This window comes from Hemicordylus capensis, chromosome 16 (assembly GCF_027244095.1).
Source record: "Hemicordylus capensis ecotype Gifberg chromosome 16, rHemCap1.1.pri, whole genome shotgun sequence".
Taxonomy (NCBI): domain Eukaryota; kingdom Metazoa; phylum Chordata; class Lepidosauria; order Squamata; family Cordylidae; genus Hemicordylus; species Hemicordylus capensis.
Genome location: NC_069672.1, coordinates 15,859,972 through 15,881,204, shown reverse-complemented (window position 1 = coordinate 15,881,204; position 21,233 = coordinate 15,859,972). Strand labels below are relative to the sequence as shown.

The 21,233-nt window shown below is 52.6% G+C and overlaps 1 protein-coding gene across 1 annotated transcript; it reads right to left on the bottom strand.

Annotated features, from left to right (window-relative positions):
* Window positions 1-291: 291 nt before the first annotated feature.
* On the bottom strand, window positions 292-20,259 carry ALDH4A1 (aldehyde dehydrogenase 4 family member A1). The gene is made up of 15 exons (XM_053281378.1): window positions 19,965-20,259; window positions 15,832-15,925; window positions 15,220-15,312; window positions 14,853-14,900; window positions 14,576-14,731; window positions 13,688-13,837; window positions 12,759-12,833; window positions 11,756-11,943; window positions 9,505-9,578; window positions 8,653-8,849; window positions 7,285-7,332; window positions 5,026-5,178; window positions 4,195-4,316; window positions 3,761-3,879; window positions 292-2,714 (listed from the first exon to the last, which is right to left on the bottom strand). The coding sequence occupies exons 1-15, from the start codon at window positions 20,228-20,230 to the stop codon at window positions 2,602-2,604; spliced, it is 1,896 nt and encodes a 631-aa protein (XP_053137353.1). The 5' UTR covers window positions 20,231-20,259; the 3' UTR covers window positions 292-2,601.
* Window positions 20,260-21,233: the final 974 nt, after the last annotated feature.

Genomic DNA, 21,233 nt, shown 5'->3' with positions numbered 1-21,233 from the left:
CATAAGCTCCGTGCAGAGAAGGGCCACGATTCAGAGGCAGCGTCTCTGCTTTTCATGCAGAAGGTCCCAGGTTCAATCTCTGTGTCACCAGTTAACGAAAAGGGTAGCTTTATACAGTCAAAGATGACCCTCAACCCGATGCAACAGCCCCACTGGGGATTTCATAAAGATGGGTCTTCGTTCCGGTGAAAGCCCCCCTTGACTTCTCAAAACACCATCCTTCGACGCAAAGTTTGAAAAAACCCAGCCCGCTCACGCACGAACAACAAGGATCAAGCCCAGAGCGTTGGCGGATTTTAAAAAGACTCTTTTATTAGCAATCATCATCTAACAAGCTGCAATTCCTGCCCACTACAACAGTATCCCCCTCTGTCTAGCCATCCAACATCCTCCTAGTAAGGCGGCCAAATAGCAACATCTGGAGTCCACGTCAACAAAACCCGGCATTGCAGAGATCAAGTCCACGTTTATCCCGTGTCCAGGCCACGGTGCCCTCTTGTGGAGCTGGGGGATCACGAAGAAGCCAAGGGGGAAAGTTCCCAGCCACCCATTCGCACTTGGAATAAATTCAGTGTTGAGACTTTTGGTTTAACCCCCAGGGCCAAACTGAAAGCAACCAAGAAACTGTGGGAGTCGGGCCATTTGAAAGGGGGCTGGGGAAAAGGAGGAGAGGTCTTATCCATTCGCCCCCATCTAATTCCCCAACTTAAATTGCCCCCTGCTATTAGCCGCAAGGGGTGAAAATTTGTTTTGTTCTCCTGTCTACGGCAAATGTGTGTGTGGGGAGGGTGTTGATTGGAACCACAGCACAGGGGGGAAATCAGTTAGGCACCCCTCCCTCTGCAGCCCCGATCCATCCCCACCTCTCCCTGCAGGTGTGGGAGTTCCAAACACAGAGCTTGCACACCTCATTTGACCCACAGTTATGGGGCAGCCAGGTGAGACCCCTTTCTGTCCCAAAAATTCGTAACAAAAGCAGTAGTATTCAAGAACATTTGGCAAAGATATAGCAGCATTCAGATCGCGGGGGCAGGCTGTCGATATATATGAATGAAAGTGATTCTTGGGGAGGGGGTGTCTTCTCAAGGACACCTTCAGGGGGGAACAGCTGGTGGACCCACAGAAGCTACTCCATGAGTGAAGAACTCTGTAAACAGCTGACGCTGATTGAATAGGAAACCCATTAATTTACCAGGAGAACACATTACCAGTTAATCTGTTCTACTAAATTAATAGGTTTCCTATTAAATTTAATAAGAAACCTATTACATTTTAAGAGTCTGAGCGCTTCAGAGCAAAGGTGGAGCCCCACTGAATGCAAAACACTTCCCCCTTGAAGAAATTCCAGGCTGCGGAAATCTAACCTATCACAGAGAAGGCTTCGCTTCAGCCCTTCTCCTTGATGTGATAATTTTCTCTATATATATTTTTTCTTCTTTTCTGTACAGTAACACTTTCAAGGGCACAATCTCCCCACTAGCAGCCAGGACCCAAGATCATTTTTGCCTCTGACGTTCATGAGCATGGGACCGGAGAGAGCAAACGCTTTGGACACTGGACCCAAACAGGCTCAATCTTTCTCACATGGGCTACGACACGCCACAGTCTCTCTCTCTCTCTCTCTGCTCTGAAGATCTCCTCTTACCATCTCTTCCCGTAGGAATTAACACCCTGTTATGCGTTATATGCCTCTATCAGACCCTATGAGCATGTAAAGATCTCTCTTCTCTAAGCTGCAAGTTAGTGGCTAACAGATCTTGGCTCAATTGCTTGGTTTTGCATTTCCACTACATGCCTTTTTCCTGGTTTTTGTGTCTCTCTCTGTCAGTTCCTGTCCCTCCGAGAGATGTTCTTTAAAACCTCACCTGCTCCTTCCTGAACGTTCAAATCTGCAGTGGATGCATCTTTAAAAACGAGACCTCCGTTGTCCAGCATCGGAAAGGCGGGTCCTACATTGGCCAATAGGGAAAGAGCAGGGATTCGAAAACTATCCTACCCACAATTCCCCAGGGCTCAGAAGAGGAGGGTCAGGAGAACATGCATTTTGTAGTTACACGTTGACCCAGGTCCTGCTTGAAATGCTTTTGAGTCTCCTGCGGTTCTTTGCGCTCACGATCCGTTTTCTCTACTCCAAGATGGCCGAGTCAGTTCCGGCTTGCACAGCAAGAAGATGCCTCTCTAGGAACCAAACTTTGCTGCATGTGGCGGACAGAGAAATTAATGTTTCCCCTCCAAGTGGGAGGGTGCTATTTGGGATGGGAAAAAGAAGGGTGTGATGTTTTAGGAAGGCAGGTCCATGAACGTCATTGGAGCTTCTTTGACGGACGGTATAAAAATCTGGCAGGCGGGCAAGATGGAAAATTGTTATTGGGGTTGTTTAAAAAAAAAAAATCCAAGGCAAACATTACAATTAGTTCAGACAACCCACTCACCCGACTCCACCTGCAAAATGGGGAAAACGGGATCCTAGTTCCCACTGCGGGGAAGAAAACCAATTCCTAAATACTTGAGTGCATTGCGAGACATTGCTCTGGAGAGTGGCGAGTTTGTGCGTCAGTAGTACAGCCACGGCCCCAACGTCAAAGGCACTGCTGAGTTGCTTCACTGCATGTAGGGGTATTTCCAGTCCCCCAAGGGCACGTGGGTCTCTTTGATCGCCTGAGGAGACGTCCAGCGTAAGATGTAGTGTGGACTCCCGGGTTTGTCGTTGGTTCCTGTTTTGAAGGGGGAAAGGGGGTTATGGGAATCTGAGAAGAAGAGTTTTCTTTTAAAGAGCACACCCAAGTTGCTAGACCTCATGGTTTAAGGCAAAAAGGTGTGGGTTCCAGAATGGTTCCCAACCCAACTTGGGTTGATCAGAAATTGCAGCGGTGTTGAGAAGAGGCTGTGGGCCCACCCTCCAAAACAACTTGTCATTATCCCCTGTGGCCTCTGAAGTTTTCATTTCTAATTGGAACAGAGCTCTTTTTCCAAACGCCATCCAAAACCATGAACAAATAAGTGAATTCCAGTAAGTCAAATCAGTATGAAGAAGTGCTTCCTTTATGTCACCAGATAACCCTTAATCGTAGGCGTTCGCCTCACCCAGTTTCCCGTTTCTATCGGGGGACAGCCAAACACCTCTGGCACCTGCATGAGGGCAACACTCATCTCCTCCTGTTGATCCCAGCGTCTGCTACTCAGAGCTACACTGCCTCCATCCAAGGAGGTGCCAATCCTATTGTGGCCAATGAACACTGCCCTGAGGGACAGGACCAGAAGTCCAGCATCCCACAGTGGTCAGCCAGGCACTACGGGAAAGCCCACCAGCGCATGGCATGAAGGCAACAACCTTTCCTTGCTTATTCCCTGAGCAATGGCATTCAAAGGTAGACTATGCTGGAATCTGGAGGTTCTATTTAGCTAACAGCGAATAACCACCGATAAATCAGAGCCGGTTATGGTTAGGGTAGCCCTTCTGAGTCTCTTCGAGCCAATGTCTGTCCAGCACCTCCATCCTGTTTCCAGCAGCAGCTAACCACACGGGTCTGGGAAGCCCATTGGCTGGGCAGGAAGACGCAGACAGCTGTCCTCCGCCTCTGACAGTCGGAGCTGCCTGCCTCTGAACTGAGGAGGAGGAGGAGCAAGGGAGTGAAAATCTCCCTCTCTCCACTGAGACGCTCCAGAATAGGGCAGGGGAGAAATTTGCCATGGAAGAACTCGCCACCCCAACCGCCCCACCCCTGGGTCCCAGTTCCCGCTCCTGTTTGCTCCCACACACCCGAGGCCCGGGAACCGCCGAACGGCTGCTGGGCCACGACCGAGCCGGTGGACTTATCGTTGATGTAGAAATTGCCCGCCGCATTCCTGAGCACCTGGGTCGCCTCGGCAATGACCGCTCTGAGAGAGAAAGGGAAATAAACTGAACCCCGCACGGCACAGGAGGTCAGCGCTAAGGGGTGGGCTGCTATTGCACGGTCTGCAGGTCTTCTGAGACCAAGGGGGACTAGAAAGGGATGGTGTTCAGCGCCCCTGTCCCGTGGCCGAAAACAAGACTGCAGTCCACCGGGAAAGCCACACGGGATCTCCCCAACACACCCGCCGCAAATCCAAGGCAAAGGAGGGCTCACACCCCCTGCATAAGCCGGCCTCACCTCCTCAGCACCTAACGGTGGTCAGGATGAGACCAGAGAGAGCGAGAAATCCGGTGCTTACTTATCCTGGGCGAACACTGCCCCCGTGAGCCCGTACGGGGAAGTGTGGTCTATCAGTTGGAGGATGTCTTTGTACTGCTTCTCCGGGTAGACATACACCGTCAGGACCGGGCCAAAAATCTCCTGTGTTCAGGGAAGCAAAACACACAAAATAAGAGTCAGCTCTTCTATGAGAACAGCGTTCCCCAGGGTTGTCAAAGCTTCTGCATGCTTCCGACTCAAAATGGCATGGTGTGGATTTTCGACCCTAACACTTCACAAGACAGGGAAAGCAGAGAATTGCTATTTTTGAGCTCCTACGACAGCCATGTTTCTTGGGGCAATTCTTCAGTTTTGAAGAATCGTCATGGCTGCATTCAGACATGGCTGCATTCAGACATCACACCAAATCACAGTCTGTGGAGTCAAATCATGGTTTGTTGTGATGTCTGAACCTGCACCGGCTTATAAAGTATAGGATTCAAGGGGCTGCCAAGTCAGGGTAAAAATGATAGAGTGCAGTGGCTACAAATCAGAAAGTCCCCTGTTTGAAACTGCCATGGACTCAAGCTAGCTTTCTCTCAGCTCAATAGTGTTCGCTGCAATTCAAGGATGATAATAATTCACCTTACAAGATCACTGAAAGGATTCCAAGATAGTTTATGTGAAAACTTGAAAGAGCAACAAAATGCTATTATTTATTACAACAACTACTACTACTAAACCTACTCTACAGCGCCACCCTGATCATGGCTGAGAGGTGTATTGCAGCTTGCTGGCCCAGCCAGATCAGGAGATCCCGGACCACCAAAAGGGGCTTTTTCTAGCCTGTGGAGCATTTCCCAAGTCTCACCTCTTGCATGATGGGATCTTTGGGGTCTTTCGTCTCTATGATGCAGGGTTGGACAAAATAGCCCGTCTTATCATCACACTTCCCCCCAGCAAGGATGCTGAGGTTCGGCGACGTCTCCGCGTGTTTGATCCACTTCTTGATGCGCCCGAAAGACTAGAGGATGCAAAGGGAGGAGTGACTGTGACCGCTGGAATGGCACTGCCCGCTCTCTACGAAGAGTCAGGTCCCACTTGCACAAACTTCTCTTTATCCACACACTCTGCCAAAGCACGCCAAGTTCGAAAGCTGGAAGAGCAGTAACTTGGTACCCCAATTAGGAACAGAGAAAGCCGCCTTCTACTGAGTCAGACCCTTGGTCCATCTAGCTCAGTATTGTCTACACTGACTGGCAGAGGCTCCACAAGGTTTCGGGCAGGAGTCTCTCCCAGCCCTACCTAGAGATGCTGCCAGGGATTGAACATGGGACCTTCTTCAAGCTGAGCTACAGCCCTGTCCCCTAAGGGGTGTATCTTACAGCGCTTGCATGTAGCCCCCCATCCAAAAGCAAACCAAGGCAGACCCTGCTTAGCAAAGGGGGTTAATTTATTGCTTGCTACCACAAGACTCCACTCGCATTGCATAACTCATCTTTACTAATTAATCGTGGGTTAGCCACTGGTTAAAAAAAGATCCCTGGTATCACTGGCGGTCAAGCTCAGTTTGAACTTTCCACGTTGGGTGTAATGCCAAAGTTTAATATGAAATGAAAGGAGAGGAGAGGAGAGGAGAGAAACCAAGGGCATGCAGGGGACAGGCTGGTAGCCACACTGAGCACAAAGAACAACCAACATTTGGAAAGGCAAACTAAGAAAATAAGAGATGGAATTTATAGCTCAGTGGTCAAGTCCCTGTTTTGCATGCAGAAGGCCCCAGTTTCAATCTCTGGCAATAAGACCCAGGAAAGACCACACTGGAAACACTGGAGTGCTGCTGCCAGTCAGTGCAGACAATCCTGAACTAGATGCACCAAGGGACTGACTCAGTAGACAGCAGTTTCCCATGTTAGAAGCCCTGCGGGGTCAGGCCCCAGGAGGCCTTTCTAGTCCAACCTCCCGTTGTCCCACAGTAGCCCACCAGAAGCTCCCGAGCAGGAGATGAAGGCAGACCCCTTCCCGCCACCCCCCCCCACGACCCAAAAGGAAGGACAGTTTGGTCCCCAAACTCAACAGGCACCACGAGGGAGCAGCTCAGTCCAACAGGAGGAGAAGCAAAAAGAAAGAGCAACTTCAAAGGAGTCCCAGCCCTGGAAAGGGATGGATGGCGATGGGGGGGGGGGAGGAGAGGAGGGGGGGGGGATCGGAGGGGTTATCATTATTGACAGATGCCTGCGCTTAAGCTGTGAAAATGTGTTTTTAAAGAAAGCTTTTGCCGGCTCAGCCGTAATCTCAGCAGGGTTCCTCTCCGCAAAAGGGAAGCCAGGCAGTCTCAAGCTCCTGGGAGGTGGAGATAGCAAACGCTGGGAGAAGGAGGACGCAGGGAGAGCCGGTAATTCGGAACGCGCAGCAGCCGGAGCCGGGGAGGGGCCCAGGTGCAACGGGAAAGGGCGCCCACGGGGCGGGCTGGGGGTGCGAGACCCACGGTCCTGCGCCGGACGGAAATAAAAGCAGGAGGAGACTTGCGTGGTTGATGAGCCCGGCACCGAGACTGGGGGTTCATAAGCCCTCTCTCCAAGTTGCCCTCCCAAGTTTCAGGTTCAAACTTGCCAGTGAGCTGAGTTTGGGACAATGAGAGACCACCCCAACTGAACCCCTGAGCTTTTCCTGGAAGGAAAGAGCTCCGTTCCTGGCAGCCAGAACCAGCCCCGGCCAAAGGCACCCGGCTTTCTCCGAAAGCAAAATCGGAAAGGTTTGGGTTAAAGGGTTCTAGCACCTTGCGGCTTCCATGGGCCAGAGTCTGAGGGAGGGAGGAAGGACGGAAGGAAAGAGAGAGAGAGAGAGAGAGAGAGAAGGAAGGAAGGAAAGAAGGAAGGAGAGAAAAGAGAAAGGAGGGAGGGAGAAGGACAAAAGAAAGACGGAAGGGAGGGAGGGAGAACGGAGATGCTCCCTGTTTCCTAGGACCAAGTTGCCAATGAAACCACAGACTTTCAAGACCCGGCATGGTCTGAACAGGTGTCTTGACATCCCTTTGGGAGTTGCCAGAGAGGCACCTCTGTGGCCAGAAGGCCAAAGGCAGAGGGGGTGTGTGTGGGGAGGGTGGTGGTGGTGATAACGAGGCCCTTACCTTGTCGTCGATCACTGCAGAAAAGAACGTCTCAAAATCCTCCACCGGCTGGAGAGAGAAGCACAGGGAGAAAACGTGGCATGCCGGTCCAGCTCCCAGGAAACCAGGAGGAAGCATGCCCAAGGCCCCAGGCGCAGTCTGTGGCAGCACCCCCAGGTCGGGCTGGGACAGACCCCTCTCTGCCGGGGACAGGGCTAGCCTCGATGGGCCAGTGGGCAAGGGAGCCTCATATGCCCAGCAGAAGGATAAATGACAAGAGACAGCAGCCCCAACTAGCAGAGTGGAGGCTGCTCTGCAGGCGGAGGGTCCCTCCCGGGGCTGAGCCTCAACAGCTCTTGGGCGACCGGGCTGGGGAAGACCTCTTCTTCCACCAGAGAGCTGCTGCCAGTCAGAGCAGACATTACTGGGCCAGACAGACGGATGGTCTTGACTCCGTATTGCTGGGGGGAGCAAGAACCCCGCCCTGGAGTTACCACAAGCTCCTTTGCTCTGGTTCGGTCTCCGGCTAAAGGGCTGCAGACAGCAGGGGAAGACTCTCTCTGTCTGGGACCCTGGAAAGAGGCTGCCAGCCCGAGCAGACGGTCTTAGGATCAGATTTATTCTTACATGTATACCTAGGCAATCTCGGAGCCTGGACCTCAAGGCCTTTGGAGGCCCCCTTCCCCTGCAAATTAAGCATCATCGTGCCCCACCAGGCAACGACACACCCCGAGACAGACTAAAGAGGAGGTGGGGGCCCCCAGGGGCTGTGGAGGCCTTGGACTTTGGCCCCGAAGGCCAGGGGTAAGAGCCCCTCTGACGCCCCACTCTTCTTCCCAGGAGCCCAGACTGGCGCATGTGGTTATGCTCCTCCTCCTCACAGCAACCCTGTGAGGCAGGCTAGGCTGAGAGAGAAGTGACTGGCCCAGAGGCACCCAGCGGGTTTCCTGGCTGGACGGGGTTTCGAACTCGGGTCTCCCCGGTCTGAGGCCAACACTCCAACCACCACACCCCGCTGACCCGTCTCGGCGGTACGACTCCGTTTGAGTCCGTGCCTTAGCTCTGAAGACTGGGGGGCGGGGGGCTCTTCCTTTATCAGTGGGGCAGGGAGGGCGGAAATCCCCCCACGTTTAGAGGAAAGGGAGCAGGGGACACCTCCCGATCTCTCCCTGGCGATGGCGGCTGCACAGCACCATCCCTCCTCCGCTGCCTTTGCTACCCGTTCATTTCTCGCCGCCGCCGCCGCCCAAAATAGCGAGAGTACTTGGGGGGCAGAGTGTGGGGAGGGAGCAGCGCCAGATAAAGACGGCCCTTCAGTGGGAATCCTAATCCCATCAGCCTCCCGCTGAGCGGCAAAGGCCCCTCCGGAGGGGAGCCGCTTCCACTCACGTCGCCCACTTTGATCTTCCGGAGCTCCTCCAGCAGGCCGGCTTTGATGCGGGGCCACAGCGCGTCGGGGGCGTAGAGGCGGGAGCAGGCGGAGCACTTCTGGCCCCCGAACTCGAAGGCCGAGCGCAGCGTCCCGCTCACCACGCTGGGCACGTCGGCCGAGGCGTGGACGAAGTGGAAGTTCTTCCCGCCGCACTCTGGGGGGGGGAGAAGACGCACAACGTTCCTGCTCGGTTGCCTCCTCTCTGTGCAGAAATGAGTTTTGTTCTGGGCGGCAGGATCAAGGCAGTGTGCGTTGCGCACCATGTGTGTTCATCGGAGCGGGGCCTTCCTGATTCAACCCGAGCAGAGCCCAAAACTGACTGAGCGGAGAGCTGGTCTGGTGGCAGCAAGCAGGACTGGTCCCCTTAGCTAAGCAGGGTCCACCCTGGTTGCTTATGAATGGGAGACTAGAAGTGTGAGCCCTGGAAGAGATTCCCCTTAGGCGATGGAGCCACTCTGGGAAGAGCAGAAGGTTCCACATTCCCTCCCTGGCAGCATCTCCAAGAGAGGGCTGAGAGAGACTCCTGCCTGCAACCTTAGAGAAGCCGCTGCCAGTCTGTGAAGACAATGCTGAGCGAGATGGACCCAGGGTCAGACTCTGTATAGATAGAGTTGCAAATAAAAAGGAAGGAAGGATAGACAAATGTGCAGCATTTCGGTCCACTTATGCAGTCATAATGACATCTCATGGGCAAATTTACAGCAGCTTCTATGAGGTGGATGAGAGAGAAACCCTTTGGAGGAAGAGACAACAGGACCCCCTGCGCCTTTCCACCTTATGCAGTGAAGGAAAAAGCCCCAAGAACTGACCTCCAGCCATCCGCGGGAAGGTGCGGTACCGATCGAGGTTTTCAGAGACCTGCTTCCAGAGGCGTTTGAAGGTCCTGAAAATGGGGGAGAGAGAAAGGAGGCGAAGGGCCCCTGACAAAAGACGACACTTTCTCGGACTGCAGCCAGAGGTGGACACAACGGACAGGATCCCACACGCCCTCTGCCCCCCATTCCTGGAACCATCTCTCCCCACTGGTCAAGAGAGCCATTGCTGGCTTGTATATTGACTAGGCCTCCGCTAACATGCCATCAGTTAAGGAGGCTTTGAGCTCTTTACGGCAAAAGCTGGGAGGCACACTTTGCAAAAGAGAAACTTAAAACCCAGCAAGTACAAAGAGCTAAGCTTTCAGGGTGGACGCGTGTGCCACAGGCTGAGAAAGATTTCCAGGAGGGTGGATAATCAAGAGATGAGAAGGAAAGCCGGGAACAGAGGATTTCTGGTTGGTTTTGATATTCTGTGGAGTCTCCGGGGACCTTTGCCCGGGAAAAGTTAGCAGGAAAGAGGAAGGAAGGTAATAAGTCAGTGGAAAGTCCCCAAACCTTAGAAATAAACAACCTGGGTATAAAAAGGGGGAGAGACTCAGTGTTCTGGGGTCTTCAACCTGACCGTCCAACTGGACTGGTGACCTGAGGATCAGATCTGTCATCAAGTAACCAAGCTATCTGGAAATCTGTGCAACTCCCTGGCTGAATTTTCTTTACTATTTTCTACTACTATTCTTTACTATTTATTCAAGTAGCTCCCAATCTATGAATGCTTAAATAGAAGTTGTATAGAATAGAAGAGGTTGTTTAAGAATAGATAGAAGTTGTTAGGTTACTGTGTCATTGTGCCCTTTTGCTGGTCAATGATCAGAATAAACTTTGATTGACTGGCTGACACCCAGACTAATTTATCTATTCATTTATTATTTATTTAGTACATTTCTATACCACCCCATACATAAAAAAGTCCCTGGGCAGTTCACAATTTTACAGTATGTGTAGTGAATAACTATTTGCGTTTGCAACAGAGAAGAGGTGACTTTGGCCAATTCCCCCCTTCCCTCTGCAAGCCTCTGTGCCTCTTGAAAATATGTCCCCGAGGGCTGTGGCACCCTCAGGGACCTATTTTTGGGTGGACTGCAGATGGAAGAGAGGACTGAGAACCACCCCATTCCCACTGCATGTGTGCAGCACTACTGAGCGCATGAAATGTTAGTCTGGATGTCAATTGCAAAAAAACCCAGAATCTTGTGGGACTGCACTCCGACATTTCCAGACGCCCCAACCCTCCAGTTAGCCAAGGGACTAGAAACTTGAGCATCCACAGCCGTAAGCCAAATTCCTCTCCTGTTCCTAGCCAGTTACAACTTCTCTGAGTAGGTGCTTTCTTCCTCTAGATTTTTTTTTAGGGCTACCGTTTCCACCCCACCCGTCCTCCTCGCATCTCAGCCTGCCCACCACCTCCGACTCTCCAAGACTGCAAAGTCTATTAAAACCACAGAGGCCTCCACTAAAACTCCGAATGCCACGGTCGGATGCGCCCTGCTCCTTAAAGATGGGGAGCTCATAAATTAGCGGCAGCGAGTGGAACTCCTGGTGCGAGGCCATTAGCATTTTTATTGTTTTGAAAAGCAAGAGTTTCGTCACACTTGGAATCAAAAAGAAGAGGCGTGAGAGAGGGGGAGAGAGAACGAGCCGAAGCACTTCTCTCTCTGCCTCTTCTCTTTCGCGGCGGACAGGAAGTGGCAGCTCTGGACAGGAAGTCGAGTCGGGCGCGAGCCCATAACTACGGCTCCCAGGAAGCGGTGGCCGGTAAAGAGGAAGCTGAGCAACTTGCGTGCCTTCAAAGATGGCTTCCAGCAAAGACGCAAGGAATCTCATCCTTCACTTACCAAAAAAAAAAGCCCCGAGTTCAGACTCAAGTTAAGTTTCTGTAGTGGCGCAAAGCCCTGGCAAGGGGTCTTACCGCTGTAGCTCAGAAGTAGGGCATCTGATTTGCATGCAGAAGGTCCCCGGTTCGATCTCTGGCAGCATCTCCAGGGAGGGCTGGGAAAGACCCCTGAGCCTGAAACCTTGGAGAGCTGCTGCCAGTCAGTGTAGACAATACTGAGCCAGATGGACCAAGGGTCTGACTCGGTATACGGCAGCTTCTTTGCGGCGTCTCGACCACCCCTGCTCACTACCAAAGAGGCTCCCAGCTCCACCCCACAAGCATCAGGGCCCTCCGATGGGGCTCCCTACTCACGGCACACTCCCGGTGAAATTCAGTCCGCAGAAGTGCTCTGAGGCCGTCACCGTGTCTCCAAAAACGGGCCCGCTGGCCGGAACAAACTGAACGACGTTGGGAGGCAGCCCGGCTTCCAGGAGGATCTTGTAGACGGCGTAACTGGACAGGAGTGCTGTGTCGCTGGGTTTCCAGAGAACCACGTTCCCCTGGCGGGAGAAAGAACATGGACAGGGTCACGTTAGGGGAGAAGGAGGCAGGAAGCAACGGCCGTCTTCCCCTGCACGTTTCTCATGAGCTTCCACCGCAGGACTGCCTTTGCAAACCCACTGCAAGGTTCTAGTCCTCATTGAGGCAGAGGAACTGCATGCAAAGCCAGCCTCTGGAAATATCTTACCGAGCACAACTGTAGTCACCCATCCAAATGCAAACCAAGGCAAGCCTTGCTTAGCAAAGGGACAACTCACGCTCGCTCCTGCAAGACAACCTCTCTACCCTCAATGGAGCTTTGGTCCAATATAGCAAAGATATTCTCAAGTCCGGAGAGTGGCCCATGAAGAACACTTTGCACATGCTCTTCTAAAGGTTCGTCTGCTTGGGCAGATGAAAACGGATTCTAGGCTGGGCTCCTACAAATCTTGGCTAAAATCTGGAGGGTGGTGGGTAGGAACCTGAATGCAGACATACAGAAAGGGGGCAGACCTTTGCCCCAAACAAAACACACACACAACTTACGGCGTTCCAAAATATTTCCTCTGGCCACCCTCCCCAATTCGTCTCCAGCTAACCGTGGTGGGTTCCGGCCCGTTACAGAACTTTCTAGCTACGACCTGCCGAACGCTCAGGGGTTTTTTAAAAGAAGAACTGGAACGTTTCTCTTTGGATGTGCAGCTCAGCCGCCAGCAGGAGAGACCCCCCAGGGCTCCCAAGCGCCTGGCTGGTTCCGGCAAGATACACCGTGCAGAGGGAGCCGTTCTCCTTGAAATGCCGCCCGGAGAAACGAGGCGCAGTCCCGGACGCTCACCATCAAAGCCGGAGCTCCCGCCAGGTTGCCTCCGATGGCGGTGAAGTTGAAGGGGGAGACGGCAGCGACGAAACCCTGAAGGAGCAGAGAGAAAGGAGATCATCGCACCCCGCAACTGGCGGTCTCGGGAGGACGGGGAAAGCGTCTCAGAGGAACTTGGGAAGCTGCCAAGTTTATGCCGAGTCTGACCCTCGGTCCACCCAGCTCAGAGTTGTCTACACAGACTGGCAGCAGCTCTCTAACGTTACAGTGTTATGTGCTTTGATGGGATGTTTTAATGTTGTGTTGTGAGCCCGCCCAGAGAAGAATTTGTTACGGGACAGCTAACAAATAAAGTTTATTATTAAATAAATAATAATAATAATAACATTAACAAGTTACCCTTTCCCCCCCCTTTCCCGCCCTCCCCCACTGCGCTAAGGGGCTCAGGTTTGAGAATGGCTGCAGGCATAAGGGACAATAGGGAAGGAAGTTGTTTAAATGAGCAGGAGATCTATGGGGTTTTAGAGGATAGTTCTCTGTATTAGGGGCAAGATCAGAGTCATTTATGGGAGGTCTATGGGTTTGGTGGTGGGTGGCAGGGAATACAGCTTCCTGGAGAAGGTCTATGGGGTTTATGGGGTTTGGTGGTAGCCATGTCCTGGAGGGACACAGCTACCACGGCTTCCTGAGCGCCGAATTTCAGCAATGGTAAAAATGCCCGAGCTTTTGTGGCAGCTACAAACAAATTCTTAAAAGCTCAGCCATAGCTGGCTCCATATATTCCAGAAGTGCGTTTAAGATCTTAAGCTGGCAAATAAATACCCCTGATCTACTAAGGTCCAGGAGCCAGCCCTGCTGGGCTGCCTCAAGAAGTCGTTCCCCAGCTGCGTTAGAGCAAAGCAGCAAAACGGGCCCATTGGAAGAGGGTTCCCCGTCTTGGGCCGTACCTCTAGCCCCCGATAAACCATGCTGTTGGTGCTGGGAGGCACGCTGAGAGGCTGCTGGTCCTCCAACCCCACGGCGTATTTGGCGTTGAACCGGAAGAAGTCGATCAGCTCCGCGGCCGCGTCGATCTCTGCCTGGATGACCGTTTTTGCCTGGGAAAGCAGAGACGGGTCACAATGGCTTTTTTAAAAAACGGAGGACTTGCCTGGACGCTGCTATGGCAGGGGTCAGGAACCAGCAACCTCTTGGCAAAATTCTGCCCAATCCAGGTAAACCAAGCAGGTGTTCTGCTGCTGAGCTGTGGCTCATAGAGCGCTAGTGAGTTCATGGCCAAGATAAAAATCTGGACCAGAAACTTCCAGCTCAACACTCAGGCTCTTAAGTGTTACGGCTAACCACATAGGATCATAGCAAGCTGCCATATACTGAATCAGATCATTGGTCTGTTTAGCTCAGTATTGTCTTCACAGACTGGCAGCAGCTTCTCCAAGGCTGCAGGCAGGAGTCTCTCTCTCAGCCCTATCTTGGAGATGCTGCCAGGGAGGGAACTTGGGGCCTTCTTCATGCAAGCAGACAGGGGCTCTTCCCAGAGCGGCCCCAGCCCTGAGGGGAATATCTTACAGTGCTCACAAGTCATCTCCCATCCAACTGCAAACCAGGGCAGAGCCTGCTTAGCGGAGGGGACAATTCATGCTTGCTACCACCAGACCAGCTCTCTGGTTTACCCTGGCCTCCTCTTGCCTTAAGAACAACCACCAAGGTGGACGCATTCTGTATTTTTTAACTCAGTTTTCATACAAACACAGCCTGGGGGGGTAACCCGTGAAATCCTAGCACCAGCTTCTGCTGCCCTGGTCCCTTGCCACGGTTTTTGGCCCACGAACTCTGACCTGTCCAATCATGGTCTTGGCCAAGATTTCTGCTCTCCGGGGCCCGCTCAGCAAGTCTGCCGCTTTGAAAAAGATCTCCGCACGGTCCTGGACGGGGCGTAAATCCCACTCCGTCCGGGCGGCCATGGCCGCGTTGATGGCCTTGTTCAGCAAGTCCTAGGGGGTGGAAAGAAAAGGTCACGCTCCTGACCCGACCAGCGCCCGGAAACACAGGAATTGGGAGTCACCAACACAAAACCGCCCAGGTCAGACGGACTGCGGAGCAGACGGTACTCACCTTATCAGCATAACAGTATTTGGCCACTTTGTGAGAATGGTTAAAAGGCTGTGGAAAGAAACAGAAAATTGCATTCCAGAGCAGAGACAAGAGGAAGGACTTTTTCACAGAGTGCCATATTTCCTCTATGGAATGCTCTGCCACAGGATGTGGCGATGACCACTAGCTTTAAATCAACGAGATTTTAAGGTTTTGGTTTTTGAAGCATCTTTCAAAATGAACTTTCAAACCAAATGTTCAAGAGCACATATGAATGCTTTCTTTGGCCAGCTCTTTCAAAAATGTGGTGACATTTCATTACCGCTCTATGGAGTACTGCTATTGAGAGATGGAAACAAAAAAGGTGATGCACGCCAGTGGAACTCACCGACACTTGATACTGCACATCAGCCGTCCACACCTCCTCGCCCCCAACGACACACGGGATAGCTTCGGTCTTGCCCTTCAGGTCGTTCAGAGCCTACGGAACGGGGCAAAAGAAAAACCAGTATATTCTTGCCATTTGCTTCTTATGTGGTTAAGAGCACACACTGAATTCATCTTTGATATGAACAGAGGGGAAAGGGAGGGCATGTAAAGTTCAAGCTGTTTTTAGGGCACTGTCTATAGGTTGGGGTCACCCCACCCGTGGTTCTCCAGTAATTGCTGAACTACAACTCAACTGAAACTGAACCCTAACCCAACTCAACTGAAACCCCTGCTAACTGGGCAAAGAGGAACCTTTTAACATGGTGATTCTCTTTATTGAGCAGGAGGAGAGCAACTGGCCCTATCCACCCCCAGCACAGCATCCCTCCAGAGACTGTGGCTGGTGTCTATCCTCGGTTTCTCTTCAGATTGTGAGCCCTTCGGGGACAGGGAGCCATCTTATCTATCTATCTATTTATTATTTATCTATGGAAACCGCTTTGCAAACTTTCAACTTTTGTTGAAAAGTGGTATATAAATATTTGTTGTTGCTGTCGTTGAAGCACTGTACCTTCTGGAGAGCGGCTCGCTCGGGACTGCCAGCCTTGAACTCCAAGACGGGCTCGTTGGCCACCTCGATGGCGGCCCGGTGCTGCCATCGCAGCCTGGGGAAGGGGACAGAGAGAGAAAGAGAGGAAAGAGTCGGGAGTTGGCGGGATTTGTGAGAGAGGCCCCTTTGGGATTCTTCGGTGCCTCAAGGACACCTGGTCTGCTCTGGCATCATCATCACCTGGTCATCATCGGCGGGAGCTCTCCGCCCTGCAGGCCCCACAGCGTGAAAGGTGCAGGTGGCTTCCCCCAAAGCAGACGGCATCAGAAAAGAACCCCAAGCAGCAAAGGTTTCGGGCAGAGAAGGGTCTTTCCCAGCCCTATGCACAGACCCTGCCAGGAACTGAACCTGGGACCATCTGCTTGCAAAACTCTGCCTCTGAGCTATGGATGCTGAACACCTACAGCTGCCATCCGAGTCAGACCCTTGGTCTAGCCAGCTCAGTATTGCCTACACTGACTGGCAGCAGCTCCCCCGGAATCGAATAACTAACTAAATACATACATTTCCAGGAGGGATCTTTCCCAGCGGACGCTCTACCATTCAGCTACGGTCTTCCCCCAAGAGTGTCTTTCACTACACAGGAGCATAGGAAGCTGCCTCCTACCGAGTCAGCCCTCGGTCCATCTAGCTCAAGCTTGCCTGCACTGACTGGCAGCGGCTTCTCCGAGCTTTCAGGCCCAGGGGTCTTTCCCAGCCTATGCGGAGACGCTGCCAGGGATTGAACCCGGGACCATCCACAGGCCCAGCAGAGGCACTACCACTGAGTTACGGTCCTGTTCTCAATGGCTCAAATTAAGCCAGGAAATAGACCGATCACAGGGGTGCTTGCTTCGTTTCTATAATTAGGTGCATTTTCCACTTTTGCTTACAGCCATTAAGCAGCTAAACCAACAGTCCCATAAGAGCAGCCAAAGCAAACAGAGGCGGCATGAAAGCTAAGCAAGATAGTCTCAGCCCTGTCCAATGGGAGGGAGATGTGAAATGCTGACAGGTATCACTAGTGGCAAGACACAGAAACGCAGGGCAGAGAAAAAGACCAGGGCCGCTGCTTTCTACTGAGTCGAGCGCTTGGCCCATCTAGCTCGGGGCTGTCCACACACTGACAGGCAGCCGTTCTCCGGGGTTTCGGGCAGGAGTCTCTCTCAGCTCCGTGCATGTTTGGCAGTGGAACAGCCTGCCTCATGAAGTGTGGGGCTCTCCTTTTCAAAAAGGGGCTGGGTGCCCATTTTTCAAGGATGCCCCGGCAGACCCCTCCACTGAGCAGTGGGTCAGACTATAAGGCCTCCAAGGAGCCCTCTGACTTAAAAAAAAGAATTACCATTCTACTAGGTCGCCGTAGCGTTAGCGTAACGCGGGTCTCTCGCACATGAAGCAAGCCATCCCTCTGCACAAACTATCCTGACGGGCTCCTGCTTCTTAAGTCCAAAGTTTAAAACTTTGGTCAGTAAACGGCACGTTTCAGGGAGCTCCGTTCTGGGACAAAGTGTGTGCTCTTCTCTGCATCAGCAGATTTCGGGGCCAGCGGGTCGCCAGGCACAGCCCGAGCTGAAGCCTTGCTGCAAATTCAGGGAACGAGGTTCTGAAGGACGCCCACGTGGAAAACACAGCAGCTGTTGTGCGTGTGTGTGTGGGGGTGTGCCTTCCCAGGAGGGTGGCATGGCTTACTGCTTTCCCTGCTGGAGCTTTCCTATCTCTAGCTCCGCTGATAAGTCCAAGCCCTCCTCATTAGCTCCGATAAGGGCCGCCAGGAAAGGTGTGCGGCCGATAAACAAAGATAGCATGCACCCAGGTTCTGTTGCAGGGTGGAGGCGAAAGCGTATGAAGAAGAGAGGTGATTCAGCGTGGAATATATTGGACGGGGTGGGGTGGTCCCCCAAATCACACTCCGAAATCTGCCTTTGTATTACATCAGTGGGGGATAATCTCTGGGAGGAGCGTAAGAAAAGCCAGCATAACAAAAATCATTATTATGGTTAGAGGGGCAATATTGACTCAGTTATTTACAAGAGAAAGACAGCACCAAAATGTTCATCGTAAGAACAGAACAGCAGCCCTGCTGGATCAGGCCCAAGGAGGCCCATCCAGTCCAGCATCCTGTTTCCCACAGCGGCCCATTAGATGTCTCCGAGAAGCCCCCAGGCAAGAGGTCTGTGCATGCCCTCTCTCCGGCTATTTTTGCTCCCCTGCAACTGGGATTGAGAGGCATCCTGCCTCCGAGGCTAGAGGTGGCCCACAGCCACCAGACTAGTAGCCATCGATAGACCTGTCCTCCGTGAATTTGTCCAAGCCCCTTTTAAAGCCATCCAAGCTGGTGGCCATCGCCACATCCTGTGGCAGAGAATTCCATAGAGGAAATATGGCGCTCTGTGAAAAAGGGCTTGTTTCTGCTCTGGAACGCAGTTTCTGTTTCTTTCCACAGCCTTTTAACCATTCTCACAAAGGGGCCAAATACCTCCGCTAAGCAGGCTCTGCCCCAGTTTGCATGTGGATGGGAGACGACATAAGGAAAACTCCTGTTTGGAACCGCGGAGAGCTGCTGCCAGTCAGAGTAGAGAAGACTGAGCTAGACAGACCAAGGTCTGACTCAGCATAAGGCCGCTTCCTACGTGAATCCTTGGCTTCTCTCAGGGATGGGGCCGTGGTAGAGCATTTGCTTTGTATGCAGGAGGTCCAGAGTTCAGTCCTTGGCAGCATCTCCAGGTAGGGCTGGGAAAGACGCCTCTCTCAGGCCCTGGCCTGGAGAGCTGCTGCCAGCCCGTGCAGGCGACACTGAGTCAGATGGATTAAGTGTCTGACTCAGTGTAAGGCAGCTTCCTACTATGTTAAAGAGGCCACTAGAACAATCCGTTTAATTCATTTTGGGACTACTGCTAGCTTGAGCAACCCTAACGTCTGATGGAAGAGCGGGAAGAGGAAAGTTTCCACCAGGTGACGACATGCCAGAAAAAGTTCATCACAGGCACCTTCTGACAAAGCTCTTACCCTCCGGCTATCTTGCAAAAATGCCGGTTTCAGCCTCACCCACCTGCCCTACAAGGGGGAAGTGCAAGGGTGGGGGTGGGGGGGTGGAAGTCTGTTTTTTCCCCAAAGTTCAAACTATCTGGTTTTGGGGGAGATGGGAGATTTTCCGGGCCTGGATAAAGCCCTGGAAATGGAGGCCCTGCTGCTGGCGGAGCTGGGAAGCCGGTGACTGTCCGAAGACAAGATTTAACAGAGCTGCAGCCCCCCCTGCAATTTCAAAGACCCCCACCCCTGTACTGATGCACAACAGTGCAGTTCAAACATGCAAAGCCTTGCAGCAGCAGCAGAGACGAAAGGGGCGATCCAGGAATAACTCTCCCTAAAGTAAGGGGGTGATTGCTCCTAGCACTGGACGCAAAGCAGGGGGGCAGGAGGAGAGAGAATAGGGTGATTTTCTTTGCCTACGTTGTGCTCCAAGAATACTGCTTGGGTGGGAGCAGACTGGTCTTGGAGTTATTTATGGGTAGAAGGAGCAAGCAGTTCTGGGGGTGGGTGGGAGGGTGTTGAGGGGATGCCCCATAAATGAAGGGAGAAGTGTCATTTCCTGCTAGGGGTATATTCGGTGGGGGTTACCCCAGATGCACATCCCCAGAATAAGAGGCTGTTGGCCCACGGGAAAGAGTGACTGGAAAAAAGATCCCCCCCACACACACATACACCCCCCCCCCCAAACGTGGAGAAAGAAACAAGGAAAATCCCCTTCCTACAGGGCAAGGGTTCGCCAACGTGGGTCCCCAGATAGTGTGGGACTACAACTCCCATCTTTCCCCCACCCCAGCTGCTGGGCATGCTGGGAGTTGTAGTCCAACGGCATCTGGGGACCCGAGTTCGAGAACGCTTGCCCTGCAGGAACCTCCTACTGACAGCGGGTGGGGGGCGGTGTTAGGGTTCTCTGCCCCCCAGAAACAACCCCCGAGGATTAGCAAGGGGTGTCCTGGCATTGCAATAGCGGGGAGGGTTGCAGCCGGGCTCCCCCTTGGCAGTTCTGGGGGGCAGGAGAAAGGGGGAAGAGCAGCTGTGGCCCCCACCCCGCCCCACCCTCACCCCGCCCTCACCCCCCACTCACTCACCCCACCCTGGGCAAGGCTCTCTGCAAGCGAGGCAGCAGCAACATGGTCTGCTCTGCAAAACAGGAGTTGCAAGAGGGAAACTGAGCCCGGGAGCAGCTGCAGAGCGCGTGCCTGGCGCCCCCGCGAATGTGGACTGGACCATTCTCATGCACCGAGAGGGGGGAGCTGTTTGCAGGAATGCAAAGGAGCTCCCTTGACTGCAGGGGGATGGCGTCCCCCCGGGGAAGAGAGTGGGGCTGCAGAGGCGGGTCGCTCGGGAACATCATCGAGGCGACCCTCCCCACATCCTCCAGAGGCCGGATCCTCCCCGATATTTCCTAGCTGGAAAAATATCCCCCCCTCCTTTAAGAGCGGCAAATGGTCTAGCCCTTTCCCTCTTCGAGGAAGGGGCGGGAGCCGCCGCAGCCAATCAGCACGCCGCGCCGCAACGTCCCGGCCAATCGGACGCCGCCGGATGGATTGAAGGACTTAATAGGAGAGCCTGAACTTCTGAGAACTCACCAAAGAATCCACGCTGAGCATGGCCGGCCGGTGGGAGACCCGAAGGCTTTCTCTTTCTCTTTCTTTTTCTCCAAGGGCTGCCGGGAAGCAGGCATGGAAGGCAACAGATCCCCCCGCCAGTTGTTTGCGCCCAGGCTTTCTCATGCAGTGATAGACTGCGCCTGAAGATGGAGGTTTCCTTTAGCTGCCATCTGGTGGCAGCACCAAGCGCTAGATGGACCAACAGTCTGACTCACTATAAGACAGCTTCCTAGGTTCCTAAATATCAGTAGCACTTTTCCTCCAGGCTGCTGGTGTGCTGTTTTATGACTTTATTGTGTATGTATTTAACTTCTTAAAGAGATTTATTTTTCTTATACTCCAATGTAATATTTGTTATTGTTAACTGTTTTAACAATTTTGTGTTTTTTAAGTTGATTGTAAACCAACCTGAGATTGTTTTAATGAAAGGCAGTATATAAATCTAACAAATCATACCTTACACACTATGGAAGCTTTCTACACGGCTTTCCATTCTGCAGTTTGAAATGACTTTTGGACGATATTCTGACATTGCTGCTATTCCTTTTTCAGCCCTTTCCCTTATCCATGTATTGTAAGCACCTTAAAAGTTTATTTTAATTCCTTGATACACTGCTTTTAAATCAATCAGAAAGCACACCTTCCGGTCCCATTCTGCAAGAACTCTGATGCTCTGCATGCTAGGAGGTGGCCTGCCTGGTGAGTGACTGTAGACAGAGGTGAATGGAGAGGGCTGGCTCCCACTCT